The 22,230-nt window shown below is 37.0% G+C and overlaps 1 protein-coding gene across 1 annotated transcript in view; it reads left to right on the top strand.

Moving 5' to 3' along the window:
- Nucleotides 1-22,230, top strand: part of VPS35L (VPS35 endosomal protein sorting factor like) — a gene marked incomplete in the record, with an annotated part of 3,288,436 nt that overhangs the window by 1,696,960 nt on the left and 1,569,246 nt on the right. The window contains 1 exon segment of the mRNA XM_044089753.1: nt 17,116-17,179. Within this exon segment, the coding sequence (XP_043945688.1) occupies nt 17,116-17,179 (64 nt within the window).

The raw sequence follows: 22,230 nt of genomic DNA, 5'->3' as shown, positions 1-22,230 counted from the left end.
GTGTTATGAATACATCAGCTTATGACTAGGACAGTATTGTTGTGTAAAATCTTACCATAACTTTAGATATTCTTTGTGTTTTACTGTTGCAGTTATTACATTTGGGTAATCCTGCTGGCAGGTTGCCCTCAGTCGGCCTAATTCCAAAGTCTTGGGTCCTGCGTCAGCTGCTGTTGCCCCTTCCCTGACATCAGGTCATCAGGGGTATAAAAGATGCGGCCAGCGCCATTTTCTTTAGTCTTTCTTGCCGCGCGGTGCCCGAAGTAAAAGCAGTTCGCAAGTGCCGGTCGGCCGACTCCTGAGATTTTCGTGTTCGAGTTTCAGATCCGAAGTCTTCAATAAAGCTAAGTACCCCATTGGGGAAACTTTTTTCTTGCTCCAGACCGATGTCAGAAAAAGTTAATAATTGTATTTCTTGTGGAAAGCAAATACCTCATAAGGATTTTCATTCTTACTGTATTCCTTGCCTAGGCCCTGATCACAACATTTCTGGTTGTCGGTTTTGTGCTAGAGTTAACCAACGCACTATTAAGCGTTGGTATGATTTTGCTTTAAACTATTTTGGACGCCAGTTTAATTATCCAGAAATGTCGTCGGATAGCCATCCGACTACCGGAGTTCACAAAAAATGCAAAGAAAAGGAAAGAGATAGACAACCGAGGCCCAAAACCGATGATGAAGCTTCTCCTAAGCCAGTCTCTGGTTCGCCGGTCCTCAGTGAGGCTCTTTCGCAGCCCCTGATGCCCGCTACGTTAGAGTCGCAGGCCGCTACCAACTCCCACGTGGAGTCGACCATGCCGCTGGAAACTCAAGGTATTGGAGCCTCGGATATTATCCCTTCAGATGGGTCTGGAGCTGCTGAGCAGGCACCGGCTTCTGAGGGTGTATTCAGACCTAAACATCTTTACATCAAACCGACTTCAGCTTCAAAGGCAAAGACTAAAGCACCTTCCAAAGCAAAGAAACAAACTGGAGAGCCACGTGGTCAGGCCTCTATGCCCAAAAAACAGATGCTCAAAATGGCCAAAGACTTGATTACCTGATCAGGGGTTCCCATCCCCCTCCTGATAAGAGGCCTAGGCAAGAGACTGACTATGAATCTTCAGATCAGGTTTCCATTTCTTCTGATTCCTCTTCTGATCAGGAATATTCTCTTCCTCCTTATGAGGATTCTGATGCTGAACAATCTATACCTTCAGCTTCTCCTCCAGAGGACTCTTCTTTTGGGGAACCTTACATACCATGAGGTAGCATTTCCACTGGGAGAGCCAAGATTTTTCAGAATCTAAAAAGAGGCTCAGGGATTTCCTTTTACTACCTCAACACAAGCCACTAGCCATCCCACCTTTGTTGGACATTGTAGATGTATTTTCAGAGTCCAGTCTTACCCCTGACTCCTTACCTCCTGCTCCTGTTAAGCCTGACAGATATTACAGGGTTCCTGACTCTCATAAATTCCTTTTTAAAAACGCTGCTGCAGACACAGAAACTATTTCTCAGGGTCCCAAAGGAGTTAAGGCTTCCGCTGCAAAAAACCCTACCCCCTCTGACAGAGATTCTAGGGCACTGGATAGATGGGGAAAAAAGGTTTACACATCTGCTACCTTGGCTATAAGGGCCTTAAACTGTCAGTTTCATATGCTCAAATATCAGCAACATGACATGGCATTGCTTAAACAGAAAATGTTGTTAAGCTCTGAATGTGCAGAAAACAAGGACATGCAGGATTTATTGCATGCAGCTGAACAAGTTGGAAAGCATACTTTGCAATGTGGTTTTGATTCTTTAGAGGCCTCCTAGGGCCGCAGTTACAGGTTCTGTAATTAGGAGGCATGCTTGGTTAAAGGAACAAAATCTGCCTGATTATGTTAAAGTTAAATTATTAGATGCACCTTTACAGCATGATACTTTGTTTGGTGTTAAGGCAGAAGAGGTGTTAAAGAAAATGGAGGACAAAACTAAATCTATGCAAACGGTCAAAGATTTTTTACAAGTACAGCCACCTAGGTTTAGTAGACACTGGCCAACAAAGAATTGGTCCTTTCCTGTGTCAGACAGACCTCTAAGGGGCAGACCCCAGGCGCAAGGTTCATACCGCTCAAAGCAATGGGGGGGCTTCTACCTCCAAAGTTGGAGAAGACAAATCACAACCATACAGGAAACAGCCCCAATGACTTCCCCCTGCTTGCACCAAGCACTTATCTCCTGGCAGCACATTTAGGAGGAAAATTAGCACTTTTTCTCAAAACTGGCACATTATAACCCAGGACAAGTTGGTCCTAAATATTGTGTCACAAAGCTGCAAGTTCCATTTCCATACCCATGGTCTTTACCCATGGTCTTTACAAAATGCCTGGCCTTTTAAACTTGGTTGATTTTTTTGAAACAGTCACCAAGGCCATTGGTGAGGGCAAGGCAGTCCACACAGCCTACCTTGACCTTGCAAAAGCTTTCGACACAATACCCCACTCGGGTATCATAGAAAAACTCACCAACTTAAATGTAAACCCATACGTCACAAGATGGGTTGCAAACTGACTAAGTGACAGAACCCACAGGGTCAGAGTGGCTGGCACCATGTCAGACTCCAAGCCGGTCACAAGTGGTGTCCCACAGGGCTCAGTCCTAGGCCCCCTCTTGTTCGGCATCTACTTTTCAGAAGTACAGGCAAACACAGGAGGATTATGGCTGACTAAGCTTGCAGACGACTGCAAACTGGACGCCATAGTTGAAAACACATCAGACACAGATATCCTTCAGAAGGGTCTCATAGAAATGGATAACTGGTGCCAGAGCCATGGCCTAAAGTTAAACGCCAAAAAATGCATAGTCATACCCTTCGGGAAAAACAAGATTACCCCTAGCTACCATATAGGTGGCAATCCACTAAGCACAGAAGAGGTTATCAGGGATCTCGGGACCCAGGTTGACAGTAACCTCTCATTTGACACCCACGTTGCCAAGGTAGTTAGGAAAACCTTCTACATTGCCCACCTGATCATGAAGGGATTCACATCTAGATCAAGGGAGGTCATTGTTCCCCTGTACTCATCACTCATCAGACCAATGATTGAGTACAATGCCCCATTCGGAATGTATCTTACCCGACACCTGCAGCAATTGGAAAGGCCCCAAAAGTTCCTCACCAAGAGGATAAAGGGTCTCAAAAATATGTCTTATACTGCCCGACTGAAGGAACTCCAGCTCTATTCGGTCGCATACCGTTTGCTCAGAGGTGACCTGTGCCTAACATACAAGGCCATGTCAAACCCGGAATTGATGGACATGCTCCACCTCAAAAAATCTAAATCCATAAGAAATACAAGAGGAAGGGACTTAAACCTTAACACAGTTATAAATAGGACGTGCTGGAGGGACAGATTCATCACCCAGAGACTCACTATGCTGTGGAACAAGATCCCAGTACATGTGAGGCAGAGCACCTCGCTGGCCCTGTTCAAGAGAAATCTTGACATATGGATGGGAGATCGCAGGTTTACCCCGGGGATCACCTCAGTGTCACTGCTAGACAGAGGCACGGTAAACTAATGGGCAAAACACCTTTCAAACTTAAGGGGTGGTGAAAGCCACAAAACTATGGGCTAGGCTTATAAATGCCCTAGGGCAGATAGCCTAGTATGAACCTATGAACCCTGCCAAAGGCAAACGGTTGGCCAGATCTGCCAAAAAATCAGTGGGCAGAGGCACAAAAACAAGTCTCATCCCTCAAGGACATGGGGGCCATTCAGCAAGTACCAGAGCAAGAGCAGGGACAAGGATTTTACTCAAGACTGTTCTTGGTACCCAGAAAGGACAAGGCCTGGAGGCCATTACTGGACCTATCTATTTTGAACACATTCCTGGATATGTCAAAATTCAAGATGTTGACTTTGCAGCAGCTTCTGCCCATGCTGGGCAAGAACGCCTGGCTTGTGACTTTAGACCTAAAGGAGGCATACCTGCATGTCCCAATCAGACAAATATGCAGAAGATACCTCAGATTCAAGGCTGGCTCAATGCATTACTAATTCTCTGCACTGCCCTTTGGTTTATCTACTGCGCCCATGGTCTTTACAAAATGCCTGGCACCAGTAATTGCATTCTGCAGACAAAGAGGAATACAAATATATCCTTACTTGGACGACTGTCTAATTCAAGCAGAGAACAAGGACATTCTTCTACCGCATTTGGCATTTGTGAAAAGACTTCTAACATGCCTAGGGTACACAGTCAACGAAAATAAATCAAAACTAGTACCCTCTCAAGAGATAATATTCCTGGGTGCAAGCTTAAATACAACTGCCCAGATGGCTTATCTCACGCCAGACAAAGGCAACTGACTACCTATTTCAAAATGTTGGCAACAAAGGCCCAGTTATTTGCAAGAAAAATTCTGCAGGCTTTGGGCTTCATGGCATCCTGCATTCTACTAATTCCATATGCAAGACTGCATATGAGGAAACTTCAATGGTACCTAAAAAGTGTTTGGACTCAACATTGCCACAGCCTGGAAACTATGATTGCTCTCATTCCCTGCCTGCAACAGGAGTTTCGATAGTGGGCAAAGGCTTGCCACCAAAACAAGGGACAGCCATTCACATTACTCCCAGCCAGGCAGACACTAACAACGGATGCATCATATTATGCATGGGGTGCCCACATGGCAGGAAGATGCATTCAGGGCACATGGACCTCAAACCAAATGCATCTACATATCAATCAAAAAGAGATGCTAGCAGTTCATAATGCCCTGACAGCCTTCAAGGACCTACTTCATCCAGGACAACTACTGATAGACAGACAACACCACGGTCATATGGTATATAAACAAGCAGGGGGGGCACACATTCCTACCCCCTTTGCAGACTAGCCATGACTTTGTGGGACACAGCATTGACTTACCAAGTACATTTGCAGGCACAATTCCTGTCAGGAAGGAAAAATACTCTGGCAGACGAACTAAGCAGATGGATCCCCACGAGTGGCACCTGGATCCACAAGTCTTTAGCATGATAATAAGGAAATGGGGCTGCCCGGACATAGATCTGTTTGCATCCCCTCACAACTACCAACTAAAAAGATTCTGCACAAGGATTTATCACAGACAAGCATGGAAAGTGGACACCCTATCTTTCAGCTGGAAAAACCTATTGGAATATGCATTTCCCCCTCTGCCTCTCCTCCCCAAGGTACTCCTAAAGGTCAGACAGGAAAAGCCAAAAGGTCAGACAGGAAAAGCCAAAGATGATACTGATTGCCCCAGACTGGCCCCACCAGTACTGGTATCCAATATTAAGGAGCTTGTCTCAATGCCCAGCTTGGATTTTACCTCAAATACCTCATCTACTGTCCCAGCAAAACAGTCAGATCTTGCACAGCCAACTCAGAACTTTAAACCTGACAGCATGGCAAATAATGTAGTCATACAAAACACACCTCTCAGTAAAGCTGTGACGGATGTCAGTTTGGAAGCCAGAAGGCCTAGTACTAGAAAATCTTATGCTGGAAAATGGAAGAGATTCTGTGCTTGGAACCAGGCACAAGGAACTGATACAGTTGTGCCAAATATTCCTCAGATTTTGCAGTACTTAACTGAGATGCTGGACAAAGGCCTTTCTTTTTCATCTGTTAAAATTCATGCCTCTGCCATTTTGGCTCATTACAATGTAGAGCCACCAATCTTTTCTCATCCCTTATTAAAGCAGTACCTCTGAGGAGCCAAAAATTTACGACCTCCAAGGAGATCACCAATGCCTGTATGGGACCTCAATTATGTCTTGGAAAAACTCACCCTGCTTCCTTTTGAGCCAGCTGCAAATGCTGATATAAAGTTTTTATCATGGGAAAACAGCTGTGCTCCTAGCAATAACTTCTGCAAGACAAGTTTCAGAGCTACAGGCACCCATGGCTGTGGAACCTTTTATCATTTTTTATCCAGACAGGGTCTCTCTGAGGACAAACCCAACATTTATGCCTAAGGTGGTGTCCAGTGTGGCTCTCAACCAAACTATTCACCTGCCAACTTTTTATCCAAATCCACAGAACAAGGGGGAGAGAATTCTGCATTCTTTGGACGTACACAGACAGCTTAGATTCTACTTGGACAGAACCAAAGTTTTCAGAAAGACAGAGCAATTACTAGTGACATATGCTGCAGGATCACAAGGAAAGGTGATCTCAAAGCAGACTATTTCAAAGTGGATAGACCACTGCATTCGTTTCTGCTATGTACATCATGGCAAGCCAGTACCTAAGGGCATTGGGCCACACTCAACCAGAGCTGCAGCCACTTCAGCAGCCTTTCTCAGGGGAGAACCTACCAAGGACATTTTAGAGGCTGCTACTTGGAGTTCAGTGCACACCTTAACAAAGCACTATCATCTGCCATTCTACTCTAAATCCAGGGCAGGCTTTGCCACTGCAGTTCTGCAGGGCCTCATAGCCGCTCCTAATGCTGTTTAGCTCCAGCCTCTCAACCTTAGCTTTGGGACTCTACCCAAATGTAATGACTGCAAAAGTGAAACACGAAGAACATAGTACAGTTGTGTACACTTACCATAAATGTAGATGTTCGAGTGTATTCACTGCTGCAATCCAGGTTAACCACCTGCCACCCCCCCCCTTCTTCTGATGGAACATATCTTTCCTTCTCTGATTTATACAACCCATGTGGTGTATTTGCTTGTAGATGAAGGTAAAGTTTATATTGGTCCGTGTATTTTTATATATATAAATTTTGTCTGCCCTTTTAGGGGGCACCTGACATCTGGGGCAAGAAAAACTAAAGAAAATGGCGTCAGCCACATATTTTATACCCCTGACAACCTGACATCAGGGAAGGGGCAACAGCAGCCAACGCAGGACCCAAGACTTTGGAATTCAGGCCGACTGAAAGCAACCTGCCAGCAGGATTACCTAAATGTAATGACTGCAACAGTGAATACACTCGAACATCTACATTTATGGTAAGTGTACACAACTGTACTATGTCTTTCTCTTCTATGTGCTGCTGTATAGTTCCCACCCTACCTTCACCCTGACACTTGCCTGATTCCTGGAGTAACCACTCCGTAGTCGTTGATTCAAGCAACATTCAGTTCTGAGGTAGGTGCATGTTGATGTCCGTTTTTTACCCGATGTCCATTTATAACCAACATCCGCAGAGTGAGACACGGGATGTCACATGCACCCTAGCGGTTGTATCCATCTTTTGTAGAATGGCCGGATGTACGTGACCAGAGACAAACTCCCTTGTGTTATGGATACAGCAGCATATAGAAGAGCAGGACATCTAAAGTTATGGTAAGATTTTACACAACAATACTTTTGTGCATGTTGTACTTTGAGTGGATTAGTGGTAGAACAATATCTTTTGGAATAATCTGCACATCTGTGAAAATGATGCCGTGAAAATTATGATCTAAAGTTGCACTGAAAATTACTGTGATGATGCTAATGAAGAAGATAAGATGGCAGTGAAAATGAATGTGAAGATTAGATAATGTGATGAAGTAATGCTGAGCATCTCCATTAAAATCGTCTTCATCACATTCTCATCTTTGTCATTTATCATGCTTGTCATTTAGTTGCCATCATCTTTGCCTTCATCATTTTCATTCTGTCATCTTTGTATTAATCTTCATCTTTATTGCATTGTCATCACATGTACATTATCATTCCTTCACCTTCATTTTTATCAGACCTTTACTATCAACTTTGCCGACTTCAACATCATTTTCATAATCTTCATCTTTAGCGTCCTCCTCATTACATCTTCATTGCATTATTACCTTTGTCTTCTTCATCAAATCTTCATTGTATGCTTTATATCTTTATCATCATCATCATTCTCAACTTTTTTATTTTTATTGTCAATGTGTCTTTATCTTTATCACATCTTCCATTTTTTCATTCTGACACTAATTTATTCAATGTATAACACATACAAACACACTTTATTGTAGGATTATCAGTGTGGTGGTTAAAGTACCCCTAGTTTTATTCCTAAAAGTGATCATCCCATGGTAGACAACTATTACGGTGTTTGTGTGTGTTACAGTGTTGTATGCCAATCACTTCAAACTTATTTCTTTAACATTTTGTTTACTAGGTAAGTGCAATGCTCTGAAGACCCTTTTCAGTCATGATGCAGATCAAAGTGGCACACAGAGATAATATACCATAATGCAGACTATTAAAACAAGTTCTTATTATTAAACTGCATCACAAAAATATTTACAGCATGGATTATGTTCAGTGTGGTGAGGAATATACAGTATAAGCAAATCACGATACAAATGTTTGCAGTTGTGCTAAACTATATATACTTTACCAGTGTTATTATCCTGTTCTATTTTGCTTTTATTTCCTTTTACTGCAGTAGAGCAGCTTTTATTTTTTGTTTTCTTTTTTTTTCAAAACAGGTTTATTGTTTTAACATATAAGAGAAATATCATAACAATTTTATACAAGTAATTAAAAATAGGTATTATTATAATATTCAACAAAACAACTAAAGTATTTACAAAGACATCCACTACAATCAGATCAATTAATTAAACTAAAGTACCGTGCTATTGAAATTAGAATTTTTTTAACAAATTTTGTAAATTATCCCATACAATATAATAAGATGTTTTTCTAGTTGTTCTTGTCCTAATTGTGTTTATTTCCATATGACACACTATATTCATAACATTTTTAAATTCATTGAACGAAGGAGGTGTATCTGAAATCCAATTTCTGGTTATTATTTTCCTAGCCACTGCTAGAATAGACCATAACAAGGGAAGCTTAACCTTTTTAACACTTTGAGGTACAGGTGTGTTGAATAATATAAGAGATTTAGAAATAATGAAATTATCTGTAAAAAGAGCCTGCAAAAATTCATTAATTGACTTCCAGTATTCTTTCAATTTTATACAGTCATAAAACATATGAGCCCAGTCAGCATTAATTTGTACATTACATCTCTTACATAAATTATCTTTATTATTTATTTTATTCATCATCAAAGGTGTATAAAAAGATCTATTTAAAAATTTACATGTATAAAGTCTCCAGACAATGGAAGACGTAGTTCTATATATATATTGTTTATCTTATTGATTTGGTGGGTCCCCATTAATAGAAGTGAAATAATTCCAGTATGAATCTACACTGTAAAAAGTTTCTTGTCTGATAATTTTATGTATGTATGAAAGTTTACCTTTATCAGAAACTTTATGTTGTAAATTTAATATCAAGTAATCAATCAGTGTTGGAATAGATTCTTTAACTGTTATAGACATTAGATCTATTTTATTAATGAGATGTTGTCTAAAGGTCTGAACCTCTAACCAGCAAGTTTCTCTTAGATCAAATTCTTGTTTTAAGAAATCTAGATTTTTAACTTTATTATCAGATATCAACTGATACCAGTACTTTAGATCATTATCTATAGCTAAATGAGTTCCTTCAGAAGTAGATGACAAAAGCATACCCTGAGTATACATTATAGGGAATATAATAAAATTCCATTCCCTATACTTAGGGTGCATGTATATAAAGTTACGATAGCTAATAATAATGTTTAATGAGTAACAAACAATATGTTTAGGTGTAATAGGTGAAGTACAAAATTCCTTTAGTAACCATAACATGGAGTTATTTACAATCATATTTTTATGTGTTAAGGAGATTTTCATGAAGTGCATACTAATTAGCTCCCAATAATCTTTCCATTTTGCAACATATGACTGATCTATTAATAAAGTAATAACTTTTACAATAGAAGAGATAGTATATAAATTAAAGTCTGGAAAAGAAATACCCCTTGAGACCAGCTATTAGTATGTTTCTTTAATGCAATCCTAGGTCTATTAGGTGCCCATAGGAAATTTAACATTAGTGTATTCAGTTTCTTGATAATTATTTTTGTAGGTGAAAGTATTATTGATTGTATTAAGTATAAAATCTTGGGGAATATTATCATTTTAATAATTGTAAGTCTCTCCTCCATAGTAAAAACATATTATTCCAGGTATTAAAAGGTTTTGTATATTAAGAAAACAGGTATTATAATTATTATATATAATAGATTTAATATCTTTAGATAGTATTATACCTAAATAAGTTATCTGACCTGAATTGGGTACATATTTAGTAAAATCACTAATGAGAATATTTTTTCGTGTATATATAGGTAGTATTTTAGTTTTTTCTTCATTGAATATTAAACCAGAAATACTTTTAAAATTCATCATTTTATCAAATAGAGACTGCATAGAAGAATTAGATCCTGCTGATGTAATTAGAACATCATCTGCAAAAAGTTGAATTTTGGATGTTATATTTTCATCTATTTCAAAACCCTCTATGTCAGTACTGCTTCTGATCAAATTAGCCCAAGGCTCCATTACTAAAGTGAATAATAGTGGAGAAAGTGGACATCCTTGTTTTGTACCTTTAAAATGGGTATTTTTGTGAAACATATGTTCCTACCTTAATATAAGCCAAAGTTCCTTTGTATAAATGCTCAATTAGATTTACAAATGCATCTGAGAAGTTTGTGCACTTCAGTAAGGTAAACAGATAGTCCCAACTTACTGAACCAAATGCTGAACTTATATCAAGACTAATGAGCGTTAAATCTTTCTTTTTTCTATTTGCAAAATCAATTAATGTTAAAGTTCTTCTTATATTATCAAAAGTATTTCTATTTACAATGAAGCCTGTCTGATCTATATCTGTAATGCCGGGGATGATTGTCTTCAATCTATCAGCAAAAATACTCATAAACATTTTATAATCAACATTAAGTAATGAGATGGGCCGATATGAAGTACATCTAGTTGGATCTTTATTAGGTTTTAAAACTGGAAATAAATGTATATTGCCAAGATGGGGGTTATTAACTCAGTTTGGGCCAAAATAAAACCTTATGTATTAATGAATATGTACTTTTAGAAAGGATTTTATATATCTCTGGTATAATACCATCATTACCCGGTGCTTTGTTTGATTTAAGCTTATTTATTTGTGTAATAACCTCTGTATATGAAATACTCTTGTCCAATAGTTTAATCTGTTGTTTATTAAGCTTTTTATTCATGTTTGTGGTTATAAACTTCTTTATTTTATCTTTGGGTTCCATGTTAATGTTATTATGGTTAATTTTGTGAAAGTGATTTCTAAATTCATGTAGTATTTCTGGTATACTAGAAACATTCTTCTTTTTCCTTAGAGAAAAGATTTCTTTGATATGGTTTTGTTTATTCAACCTTTTTGTTTTATTTTTAAGTCTATGTAAGTATTTGGGGCTTATTGAATAAGACAAAAACTTGTATTTCTCTAAAGTTATTTTAACTTTGAGTTAAAATTTCTTTGTATTTCTCATTTAGTTTGTTTATTTCTTCAATAACTTTCTTGTCCATAATATTTTCTTTATTATTATGTTTATAAGAGTCTAATTTACTTTGAATATCTAACAATTCCTTATCCCAAGATTTTCTTTTATTATTATACCATCTGATACTTTGTCCATATAGATATGATTTTAAGGCATCCCAAACATAAACAATGGAGACTTCAGGAGTATTATTTATGTCTAAAAAATGTTTTACTTCTGAAAGTATATATTCTTTATAGTCTTTTAGTTGAGTTAAGTATGCTGGTATCCTTTTGATCTGAACATTGAGTATTTTTTATCATGAATTCAAAACAATTGAATTATGATCAGATATAGGACATGAAATGATTTTGGAATTAATTAAATCTGTTACCATCTGGTTAGAAATAAAGACCCTATCTATTTTTGAATAAGTTTTGTATCTGTTAGAAAAAGGTGTATGGTAATGATTTTGAATCTATCTGATTATTAATATCATTCAAATGATAAGAATTGGCAAAATCATTTAAATGTTTTGCATTAGATGTAATTCTTCTTTTCCTATAGTGGTAGTATCACTTTCATGTAGTATACAATTAAAGTCACCAGCTAAAATAATATCTCCTATAGAGAATGATATGATCTTATCAAGATGATGTTTCACTGTATTAATACCAATTCCAGGTATCCAATATACATTAATTAAAGTGTAAGTCTTCCCATTAATTTGTATTGTAACCATACAGAACATTCCTTTGTCATCCTGATAAGACTTAATGGTTTTAGGAATGGGCATACTTTTATTCCATAAAATAGCCACTCCTCTTTTTTTCTGAGTGTGCTCTGAACTAACCAATACTGTATATTTGTTTGTGGCTAGTTTATCAATATCTTTTTTCAAGAGATGGGTTTCTTGCAGGAAGACTAAGTTGGCCTTATGTAAATTAATGTATCTTATTAGGCTTGCCCTTTTACACGGATTATTCAATCCATTAATGTTTAAAGAAATTCCTTTTAAAGATGTCATTTGGCATTTTTAAAACTTATGATCAAAATAACAAATAACAAGATAAGTAATGTTACATCTCCTCCTTTAGGTGTACCTTTAAATATAGCTGTATTTATTGAATCTCTTATGGGATTTTGTATAGGATTCAATTTTGTTTGTAGTGACAATGAATGTACAAAATATATTGTGGATGTCAAAACTATATACATATAACAATGAACAAGTGAAAATAATGGAAGGATTAAACTTTGCATCCAGCCTAGAGTTATAAACTCCAACTTAGAGTAGTATTTACCACTCAAGTTAACCCCCTACCCTAAGCAGCAGTACCTCAGCTACCACCTTATCAATTTAATACTAGTTATATTTAACTGAGATTAACAGTTTCCAATTCAATTATCTAGCAAGACAAGACTACACATTTGGTAAAACAGCATCATATAAACTAAAATAAACTTTTTTTTTTTTTTTTTTAAACTGTTCATACTACTATATACATCTATATAATATAAAACACTTGTATTCAAATAGCATTCAAATAATCTTGATGTTAGAAATCAAGAGGAGAGAAAAATAAGTTCTAACATTCATTTAAATCAAAAACTTTGGTTAATATGATTCAGACATTACATATATTAAGATGCATCTATTTTCTATCATGTAAATGCAGTCAACAGCTTCCAAAAAAAACCTTGAATTGCTTGTATATGAGCATTTTACTCATACTCATTATTGTCAATAGAGTAAAATATTGTATTTATAGAAATTGTTATAAATCATACTGCATAGTTATGCAGATTCTCAGAAACACTTGCATTATTGTAAAAAAAAAGAAGCCATCACACACACACACATATATACATATATATATATATATATATATATATATATATATATATACACACACACACACACACACACACACACACACACGTACACACACACACACATATATATATATATATATATATATATATATATATATATATATATGTACACACACACACACACACACACACATATATATATATATATATATATATATATATATATATATATACACACACACACACACACACACACACATATATATATATATATATATATATACACACACACACACACACACATATATATATATATATATATATATATATATATACACACACACACACACACACACACACACACACACACACACACACACACATATATACACATATATCTGATCTCACTGAGTTGTGTCCTTGTTGAGCACTATCCTACTTGCTGTCCCTACAATAAATCTGTCTGCTTCATACAATATAATGCACAGCAAACACATTTTAGTAACCAGATTTTACAACCATGCTATACTACTGTTTTAAAATATATCACATGACAATTTTTTCCAGAATAGAGTTATAAAATTATTTATGCTTGTCAATCAGATGAATTAAATGAGTTATAGTAATGTATATGTTTGGAACATAAGTTTTTAACACAGATTATTATGCTGTTGTTAAGTAGATTTTCAAAAACACTTGAATAAATGTTTCATTTTCTATGCCTTCTAAAATAAGACATTTACTTACTACAAGAAACTGCATCATTTAAACTCATTATAACTGACATATTTTATGAATTATAACATAGATATTTAAGTAATTATATAAAATAACTCACATTTAGATATTAAAGAGTTCATTTTCCTTCATATAGTCGCATTTGCATCAGATCTATTTCCTGGTAGAGAGTTCTTCCTGAATCTGTGATGTTTCAGTGTGATATCTAGGTCAAATGTTTAGACTGGCTGCTTTCAGCTTCTCTGTGAGAATTCTGAGAGTTGAAGCTTTTGAAGTAGCTCATGGACACTGTGCATGAGACAGCCCACATCTCAGATTGTCTCCCTTAACATTTTGGCGGGAAACTTATTAAAAACTAGTGACAAACATTCATTTAGCAGTGTAAATGCATCTAAACATGACAAAACCTTCACAATGTATTTTACAGTTTATTACAGCCTCTATGTAAGTGAAATTAAGCCCAACATTATTAATAAGTAATAAAACTCAATATTTTTGTCCCAACTCAATTTTTATGCAAATCTTATTATTTACTGTGTCTATATGATCAAAAGCATTTCTATATATTAATAAAGAAAAGAAAAAGAGAGTAGAAAATAAAAGAGTGTAAGGCAGAAATAAAAAAAACGTAAGAGAAAGCTATAGGAAGTATATACAATGGAATATTATTTACTGTTTATATTAATAGAGTTAAAAATAAAACATGTTATTTACTATTATTTAGTTCTAATTATTATTAGTTACAGCATGACAGATTATTTACAAACAAGCATAAGCAGTATAATCAAGAAAGTATAATTAGGAATAGCATTTGAAGAACATATAAACTTTTTACAAGGAATAAATATGTTATTATTCTATTAATCATATTTTCATTACTCTTCTCTCCCTGCCCTCCCCCACCCTTTACCCACTACATAATCTAAATAGAATGTCATTGTTTAAACAAAGAAAAGAAGGAAATGAGAGGAAAAAAAAAAGATAAAGAAAAAAAATGTATCAAATTACTGACCTTACTTCTCTTTTTCAGAGAGAGAAACAAATTGAAGCATAGCTTATCAGTTCTTCAGATATTTTGACTGGTTATGAAACAAAACATTTCTTTGCACACAGAGAATAACTTTGATTAAATCTTTTTCAGAATATTTGTGGCTTTCTGGAAATGCAGGAACTATATTTAAAAAGATTAATAATGAAATAAAATGATGAGAGAAAAAAAACATAGAACAAATCATTTGTTTTTTAGTCTCTTCTTCTTCTCTGAAGTCTTCCACGAAGTTTCAGTTGCCAGTCTCTTTAATGAAGGACTAGCCCATTCCATTTCCTCTATTTTATCCAAAATCTTATTTTTTTTGATAAACAGTAAAGCAGAGTCTAAGTCATCAAAAATTTTTGGACCATCAGGAAGGAAGATTTTAAGCTTGGCAGGAAACAGAAGGTATGTTTTAAACTGTGCTTTTTTAAGCTCCCTTATTAGTGGCAGAAAAACTTTTCTTTTAGCTATTACCATGGAAGAATAGTCATTGTCAAAACGCACAGTTGTCTTATTAATCTTAACAGGAGCTTTAGCCCAAGCAGATTTAAGAACCATCTCTTTATCAAAAGATGATAGAAATCTAACTATAACTGATCTAGGATAGTTTTTGTTAGAGTTAGTATTAGCTATAGATCTATGTGCTCTTTCGATACCAAAAGAGAATGCTTCAGGTAAGTCTAAAGTTTTAGGGAGCCATGATGTTAAAAAAGAAGTAATATTGTTACCTTCAATATTTTCTGGCAGTCCAAAAATCCTAATGTTATTGCGCCTAGATCTATTTTCCAGGTCATCCAGCTTTGTTTGTAAATGTGTATTTTGTTTCAGCAGAAACTCAATGTTAATTTCCTCTTCTTGGATTCTATTTTCCATGTCATTCACAGCTTCTTCTATGCCTGTCATCTGGATCTTCTGTTGTTGCAGGTCTATATGTAACAAGTCTATTTGTTTTGTAGTTTTGTAGTTTTTCTATGAAGGTGTTTATTTTAGTATCCATTTTATCCATCTTAGCAGTAAGTTGCTGGATTATAATTATCAGAGACTGAAGTTCTTTCTTGATGTTGGAGTCTTGAGAATTTGTCTTACTGGAACTCATTTCAGACTGATAAACTGACAGGAAAATTTCCAAAGTGATTTCTGACAGGAATATTGTTAAAATTTCCTTTCTTTTTTAGATATAGTTCAAGAACTATATGAAACAAACATATTTAGAAAGAAAATTACTTCAAAAATTATTTTTTTAAGTAATTAATTCCTGTCAGTGTAATGAAATTGGTGGAGCTGAAGAAATCTGCTGCTATCCTGTGTTCATCCTTGGCCACGCCCCCCTATTTTTTGTTTTCTGAGTGACTAAGTGACCAATTTTTTTTGTGCTGCTTTTGTGTCACTTTGTCTTGAAATCTGCTGAAGACTACAGAAAATGCACCTACCCACTACAAACTATATCTACCCGCAGGCATCATCAGAAGGTGGGGTCAGAGGACATATAATCTGGAAGTAAATGGAAAACTGCTCATCAGTCATACAGTAAATGCAAGCAAACATTTATTAAACTTAAATATAATTTCACTGAAATAACTAAAGGGAGAACTAGATATTTTAGAATCATAAAGTGTACTTTACATGCCGAGAGCGTAATCATTTTTAACCAGCAGCTTACTTTTCATCCCACCCCTTATAAATATTCCTTTATGCTGATCACTGCATTTTTGATTAGTTTTTACTTTTGTCGTTGTTTGTTGCCATCCTTTCTATGAAATACACACGTTTATTTTTTGTAGACACAGGCACCTTATATCATCAGCTAGTGTTCCCTTATCTAGATAAATTTTTTGAAAGGTAGTCGCCACTTTCAAATTTAAATTCAAAGATAATCATATGGACAGGTGATCTGCTGTGGCGACCCCTAACCGGGAAAAGCCGAAAGAAGAAGATAGGTCTGATGTTGAATTTTGAACAACCATGTACTAATAGCCAGTTAAAATGTAGTAGAAACATCCAAAAATGTTGTTAGCAGGACTTCTGTGGAAAAAAAGATGCGTAGATTTACATTGTCCAACTACATTGTCTTCAAGGATTAAACAGTTCTCTTGACTTTTATTTATTCTCTTATGGAGTTTCTGCATTGTTTTTGTTTTAGTGCATTAACTCTGGAGGATGAGAAGAGAAGCTTAGCAGTCTTGATCAATGGATTTATCAGAATGGTATGTGGATTTAATTTGTTTTAATTTCTTTTGCTGCTTATTATTACAGCTGTAATTTGGACATAACCTTTTACTGATTTAATGTATAAACTGAATACAACTACACATCTTGTGTTAGTGTTTGATTTAATATGTATAAACTGAATAAAACTACACATTCTGTGTTAGTGTTTTGAGACAAGGTGCAATTCTGTTTAGAATGAAGTTCTTGGGTTAGCTTCATATAACTGCCCGACTGTATTTGCTCCATGTGTGGAAAATTATGACTTGATTCTTGCAGAGATCTTAAGCATTGAGATTGGGATGTAGGATTTCCTTTATGCTGTTTATGACAGATTAGGGGAAAGCATTATAGGACATAGAAACCAATAACAGGAAGTCACAGAATATTAAATTTGCCTTCACAGAGAGGCATTTGTTATTTAGAATCAGATCATAACACAGAGTAAAAAATTAGTAAAAGTGGGGAAGTCATCCACAGAGCTGGAAACAGACAGCTAGTCCAGTTGCAAAAGGTGTATTGGGAGGTTCTTCAGCACCCTTTTGTTAACGTAACTACTAACATAGTTGACATATAGTCAGAGAATGAACACATTTGTATGAATAATCACCATGATAGTGTTTAATGTCTGCATAGTATCTTGTACTCTTTGGTACATCATTTCCAGATGTGCACCTATCCCTTTCTTGCAATTTGTACTTTGCAAAACATTTGTTTCACTCTGCAATTTACACATTTAGTTTTGTTCCAGCAAAATGCGCCATATACAGAAGTCGTCTTGATCCAATGCAGTGTTCACTAGAATTCCTTCTCTTTGATGTTTCATGTACTGAATCACCAGATTCCTTTTCTATAATTAGTTGTCTTGTTTTCTTTTATGACAGTTGTCAGTGGGATTACTGCACACATTAAAATTTCTAATGCATGTAATATCATTTAGTGGACAGATGTAGTTATATTCCTGAAATTAGCAATCCTCCAATAATTTTCCATCCCAGATCACACTTGTTTGGTACTAGGCAATGTTTTAAGATGACCATGGGATTGGCATGACTGAAAGTGGCCATTTCTGATGAAAGTAGTAAGTCCAAAGCAAAATTAACACGCATTCTAAAAAATTTTGAAAACTCATTATTCTGTGCTGGGTAAAGTTCCTTCCAACAAAATAATCAGCTTTTGAGATAAGTGCACCTCAGAGGACAGATTCCATCCAAGTTTTGCACAGTATGACTTCTCATACAATTTAATAATAGTACTTTAAGCTGATGCCTGTCCTACTCCCAAAAATAGCAAAAAATAATATATTTTTAAACTCCTTTGTTAACTTTCAAGAGGTTCTCCAGTTCAATCCTCGGCTGGGATGCCTTCTGTGCGGAGTCTGCATGTCCTCCCTGTGGTCGCGTGGGTTTCCTCCGGGTGCTCCAGTTTCCTCCCACATCCCATAGACATGCTGTAGGTGGATTGGACACTCTAAATTGGCCCTAGATGTGAGTGTGTGCATGTGTGTGCCTTCTGTGGAAGGTTGGGTGCCGGGCTGGCAACTCGACACCGTAAAACTCCACTACCAATCATGAGCGGACAGGTGATCCACTGTGGCAACCCCTAACCGGGAAAAGCCAAAAGAAGAAGAAGAAGATTGCACATTGACATTGGTACTAAAAGAGAAAACCATTTTATTTTTCATGCATTATACCTATGTGGTTTCTTTCTTAATAGTTAGTGTTCAGTTTAACATTACATAAATTGCTGAAGTTATCCTGCCTTCCCTGATATTTCACTTCTTGCAAACATTATTTTGCATGTATTGCTACCACAGATTCCATCAATTACAATGTAGTTCGTTCCTTCCCTTTTTAACTATCCCACCTCCATTTCTTTTATCTCTGTTACAGCATTCAGCAACCCTGTTATGGTTGGTTTATTTTTTGAATTTCATTTTTCTGTATTTTTATTTTGTGTGTGCAACCAACAGGATTAAACTTGTTAGGGCCTTACTATATCTGGCAATTTAGTTTATATATTCCAGCTCAAAAGAATCATTTCCTTAGTTGTTGTAATTTGCTCCTCCAGCATTACTGACAAATTACCCTAAAGGGAATTTTTAAATCTGGAACTCAATGTAGAAAATGGCAGGGAACCACAAACAGGCTGGAGACAGAAGAAATATTCCATAGCACCTCACTATATCTAGATGATTCATTTTCTGTACTCCAGCTCAAAAGAAACATTTCTTTAGCTAGAAAAATCTGCTCCCCCAAAAGACATTCTATAAATACATACGGCAATTAACACTCATTTACTGAATTAAAATCAATCAAGAAACTGAGTTTGATTTAAAGAAAATTCCAAACCTCAACTGCAGCAAAACCTTCTATATCAAATACTGCCACGATGTTTCATTATTTAAACCTTGTGATGGTAGAGTCTCAAATTTTAAAATAACTTTAGTGCCTAAAATATTCAAAAACTCACCCTTGTCCACACCTGCAGGTTATTGAATGGCAGCCAAGACTAAAAAAATCAGTGATATTGCTATTGTGATCTTCCACTCATTTAAAACAATTGGATTCCTGACATTCTTAAATACATGCTGTAGGTGGATTGGACACTCTAAATTGGCCCTAGGTCTGAGTGCGTGCGTGTATGTGCCTTCTGTGGAAAGTTGGGCGCCGGGCCTGCAACTCGACACTGTAAAACTCTACTGCCAATCATGAGTGGACAGGTGATCTGCTGTGGCGACCCTAACTGGGAAAAGCCGAAAGAAGAAGGATTCCTGACATTCTTACTATGTGTAAATGTTTCTATATACTAGCCTTTACACTTCTCTTGGTTTGTTTGCTATGCCACTCAGCATTCACATAACTGCATCTCACTGCATGCACTACTTTGCTTGAAATGCAAGTAAAGAATTCCTTCAATTTATTAACCTTAACCATTAATGCTAAAACTAGAACCATTACCTACATACATTACATCCCCAACATCTGTGCATACCAGCACTACCTACTGCTGACCGTACTAAGGGGACCTTAAAGGACAATAACTCATCCTAATTTAATGTTTAACTATAAGAAAACACTGAAATTGTGAGCAAAATGATTCTTAATGCTGCATCCAACAGCAAAATATACCAATCACTTTTAATCACAGGAACGTTTCTATAAAAATGCTTCTTAATGTTGCATTCTTCAGCAAAATATGCCAGTTATTTTTAATCTCACTAACAGATATCTCTGCATTGTTTGAAAATGTAGTCACACAATATAACTTCTCACTTTCTCCCCTCTGCTGAGATAAATAGGTTCATAGGTTCATACTAGGCTATCTGCCCAAGGGCATTTATAAGCCTAGCCCATAGTTATGTGGCTTTCGCCACCCCTTTAGTTTGAATAAAAACTATGCCTATCATTTTTCTGTGCCTCTGTCAAGCAGTGACACTGAAGTAATCCCTGGGGTATATCTGCGATCTCCCATCCATTGGTCAAGATTCCTCTTGAACAAGGCCAGCGAGGTGCTCTGCCTCACATGTACCGGGATTTTGTTCCACAGCATAGGGAGTCTCTGGGTGATGAATCTGTCCCTCCAGCACGTTCTATTTATAAGCGTGTCAAGGTTTAAGTCTCCTGCCCTTGTGGTTCTGAGGGATCTAGATTTTTGAGGTGAAGCATATTCATCAAATCTGGGTTTGACATGGCCTTATATGTCAGGCACAGGTCACCTCTGAGCAAGCGGTATGAGACTGAATAAAGCTGGAGTTCTTTCAGTCGGGCAGCATAAGACATATTTTTGAGACCCTTTATCCTTTTGGTGAGGAACTTTGGGGCCTTTCAAGCTGCATCAGGTGTCTGGTCAGATACATTCGAACGGGCATTGTACTCAATCATAGGTCTAATGAGTGATGAGTACAGGGGACGATGACCTCCCTTGATCTAGATGTGAATCCCTTCATGATCAGGTGGGCGATATAGAAGGTTTTCCTAACTACTTTAGCAACATGAGTGTCAAACGAAAGACTACTGTCAACTTGGGTCCCCAGATCCCTGATGACTTTTTCTGTGCTCAGTGGATTGTCACCTATATGGTAGCTAGGGGTAACCTTGTTTTTCCCGAAGGGTATGACTATGCATTTTTGGGCGTTTAACTTCAGGCCATGGCTCTGGCACCAGTTATCCGTTTGTGTGAGGCCCTTCTGGAGGATATCTGTGTCAGATGTGTTTTCGACTATGGCGCCCAGTTTGCAGTCATCTGCAAACTTTGTCAGCCATAACCCTCCTGTGTTTGCTTGTACTTCAGAAAAGTAGATGCCGAACAAGAGTGGACCCAGGACTGAGCCCTGTGGGACACCACTTGTGACAGGCTTTGAGTCTGACATGGCTCCAGCAACTCTGACCCTGTGGGTTCTGTCGCTTAGCCAGTTTGCAACCCATCTTGTGATGTATGGGTTTACATTCAAGCTGATGAGTTTTTCGATGATACCTGAGTGGGGTATTGTGTCAAGGCCTTTGCCAGGTCGAGGTAGGCTGTATGGACTGCCTTTTCCTCATCAATGGCCTTGGTGACTGTCTCGAAAAAGTCAACCAAGTTTAAGAGGCAGGATCTGCCTTTGACAAAGCCAAACTGGGTTGGATCCAAAGTCTGCAAGTTCCCTATGTCTTTATTTATGAGTTCCATTATGATCCTCTCCATGGCTTTGCAGATAAGGCTTGTCAAGCTAATGGGGCGGTAATTTCCAGGGTCTGTGGAGGCACCGCCCTTATGAAGTGGGACCACAGTCGCCGTCGCCACTCCTTGGGTACGTATCCTGAGGTGAGGCTAAGATTAAACAGCTGTCCTAACTGTGGGTTTAATTCCTCGTTGAGTTCATGAAGCACACAGCCGGGGACACCATCCGTCCCATGGATGCTGTGTTTTTGCCTTAGTGAGGGCAGTTCTCACCTGGGCGTTGGAGATGTTTGGGGGCTACAATCCTCTGGAATAGATATCTCTCCTTTTGGGGAGGGGAGAAGTTTGCACTGAACCTGTCAGCCAGTATGTTAGCAATGTGTGTAGG

Source organism: Protopterus annectens, chromosome 12.part0 (assembly GCF_019279795.1).
Source record: "Protopterus annectens isolate FY-2018-M chromosome 12.part0, PAN1.0, whole genome shotgun sequence".
Classification (NCBI taxonomy): domain Eukaryota; kingdom Metazoa; phylum Chordata; order Ceratodontiformes; family Protopteridae; genus Protopterus; species Protopterus annectens.
The sequence above is the reverse complement of the archived record's forward strand: the minus strand, read 5'-3'. Positions and strand labels throughout refer to the sequence as shown.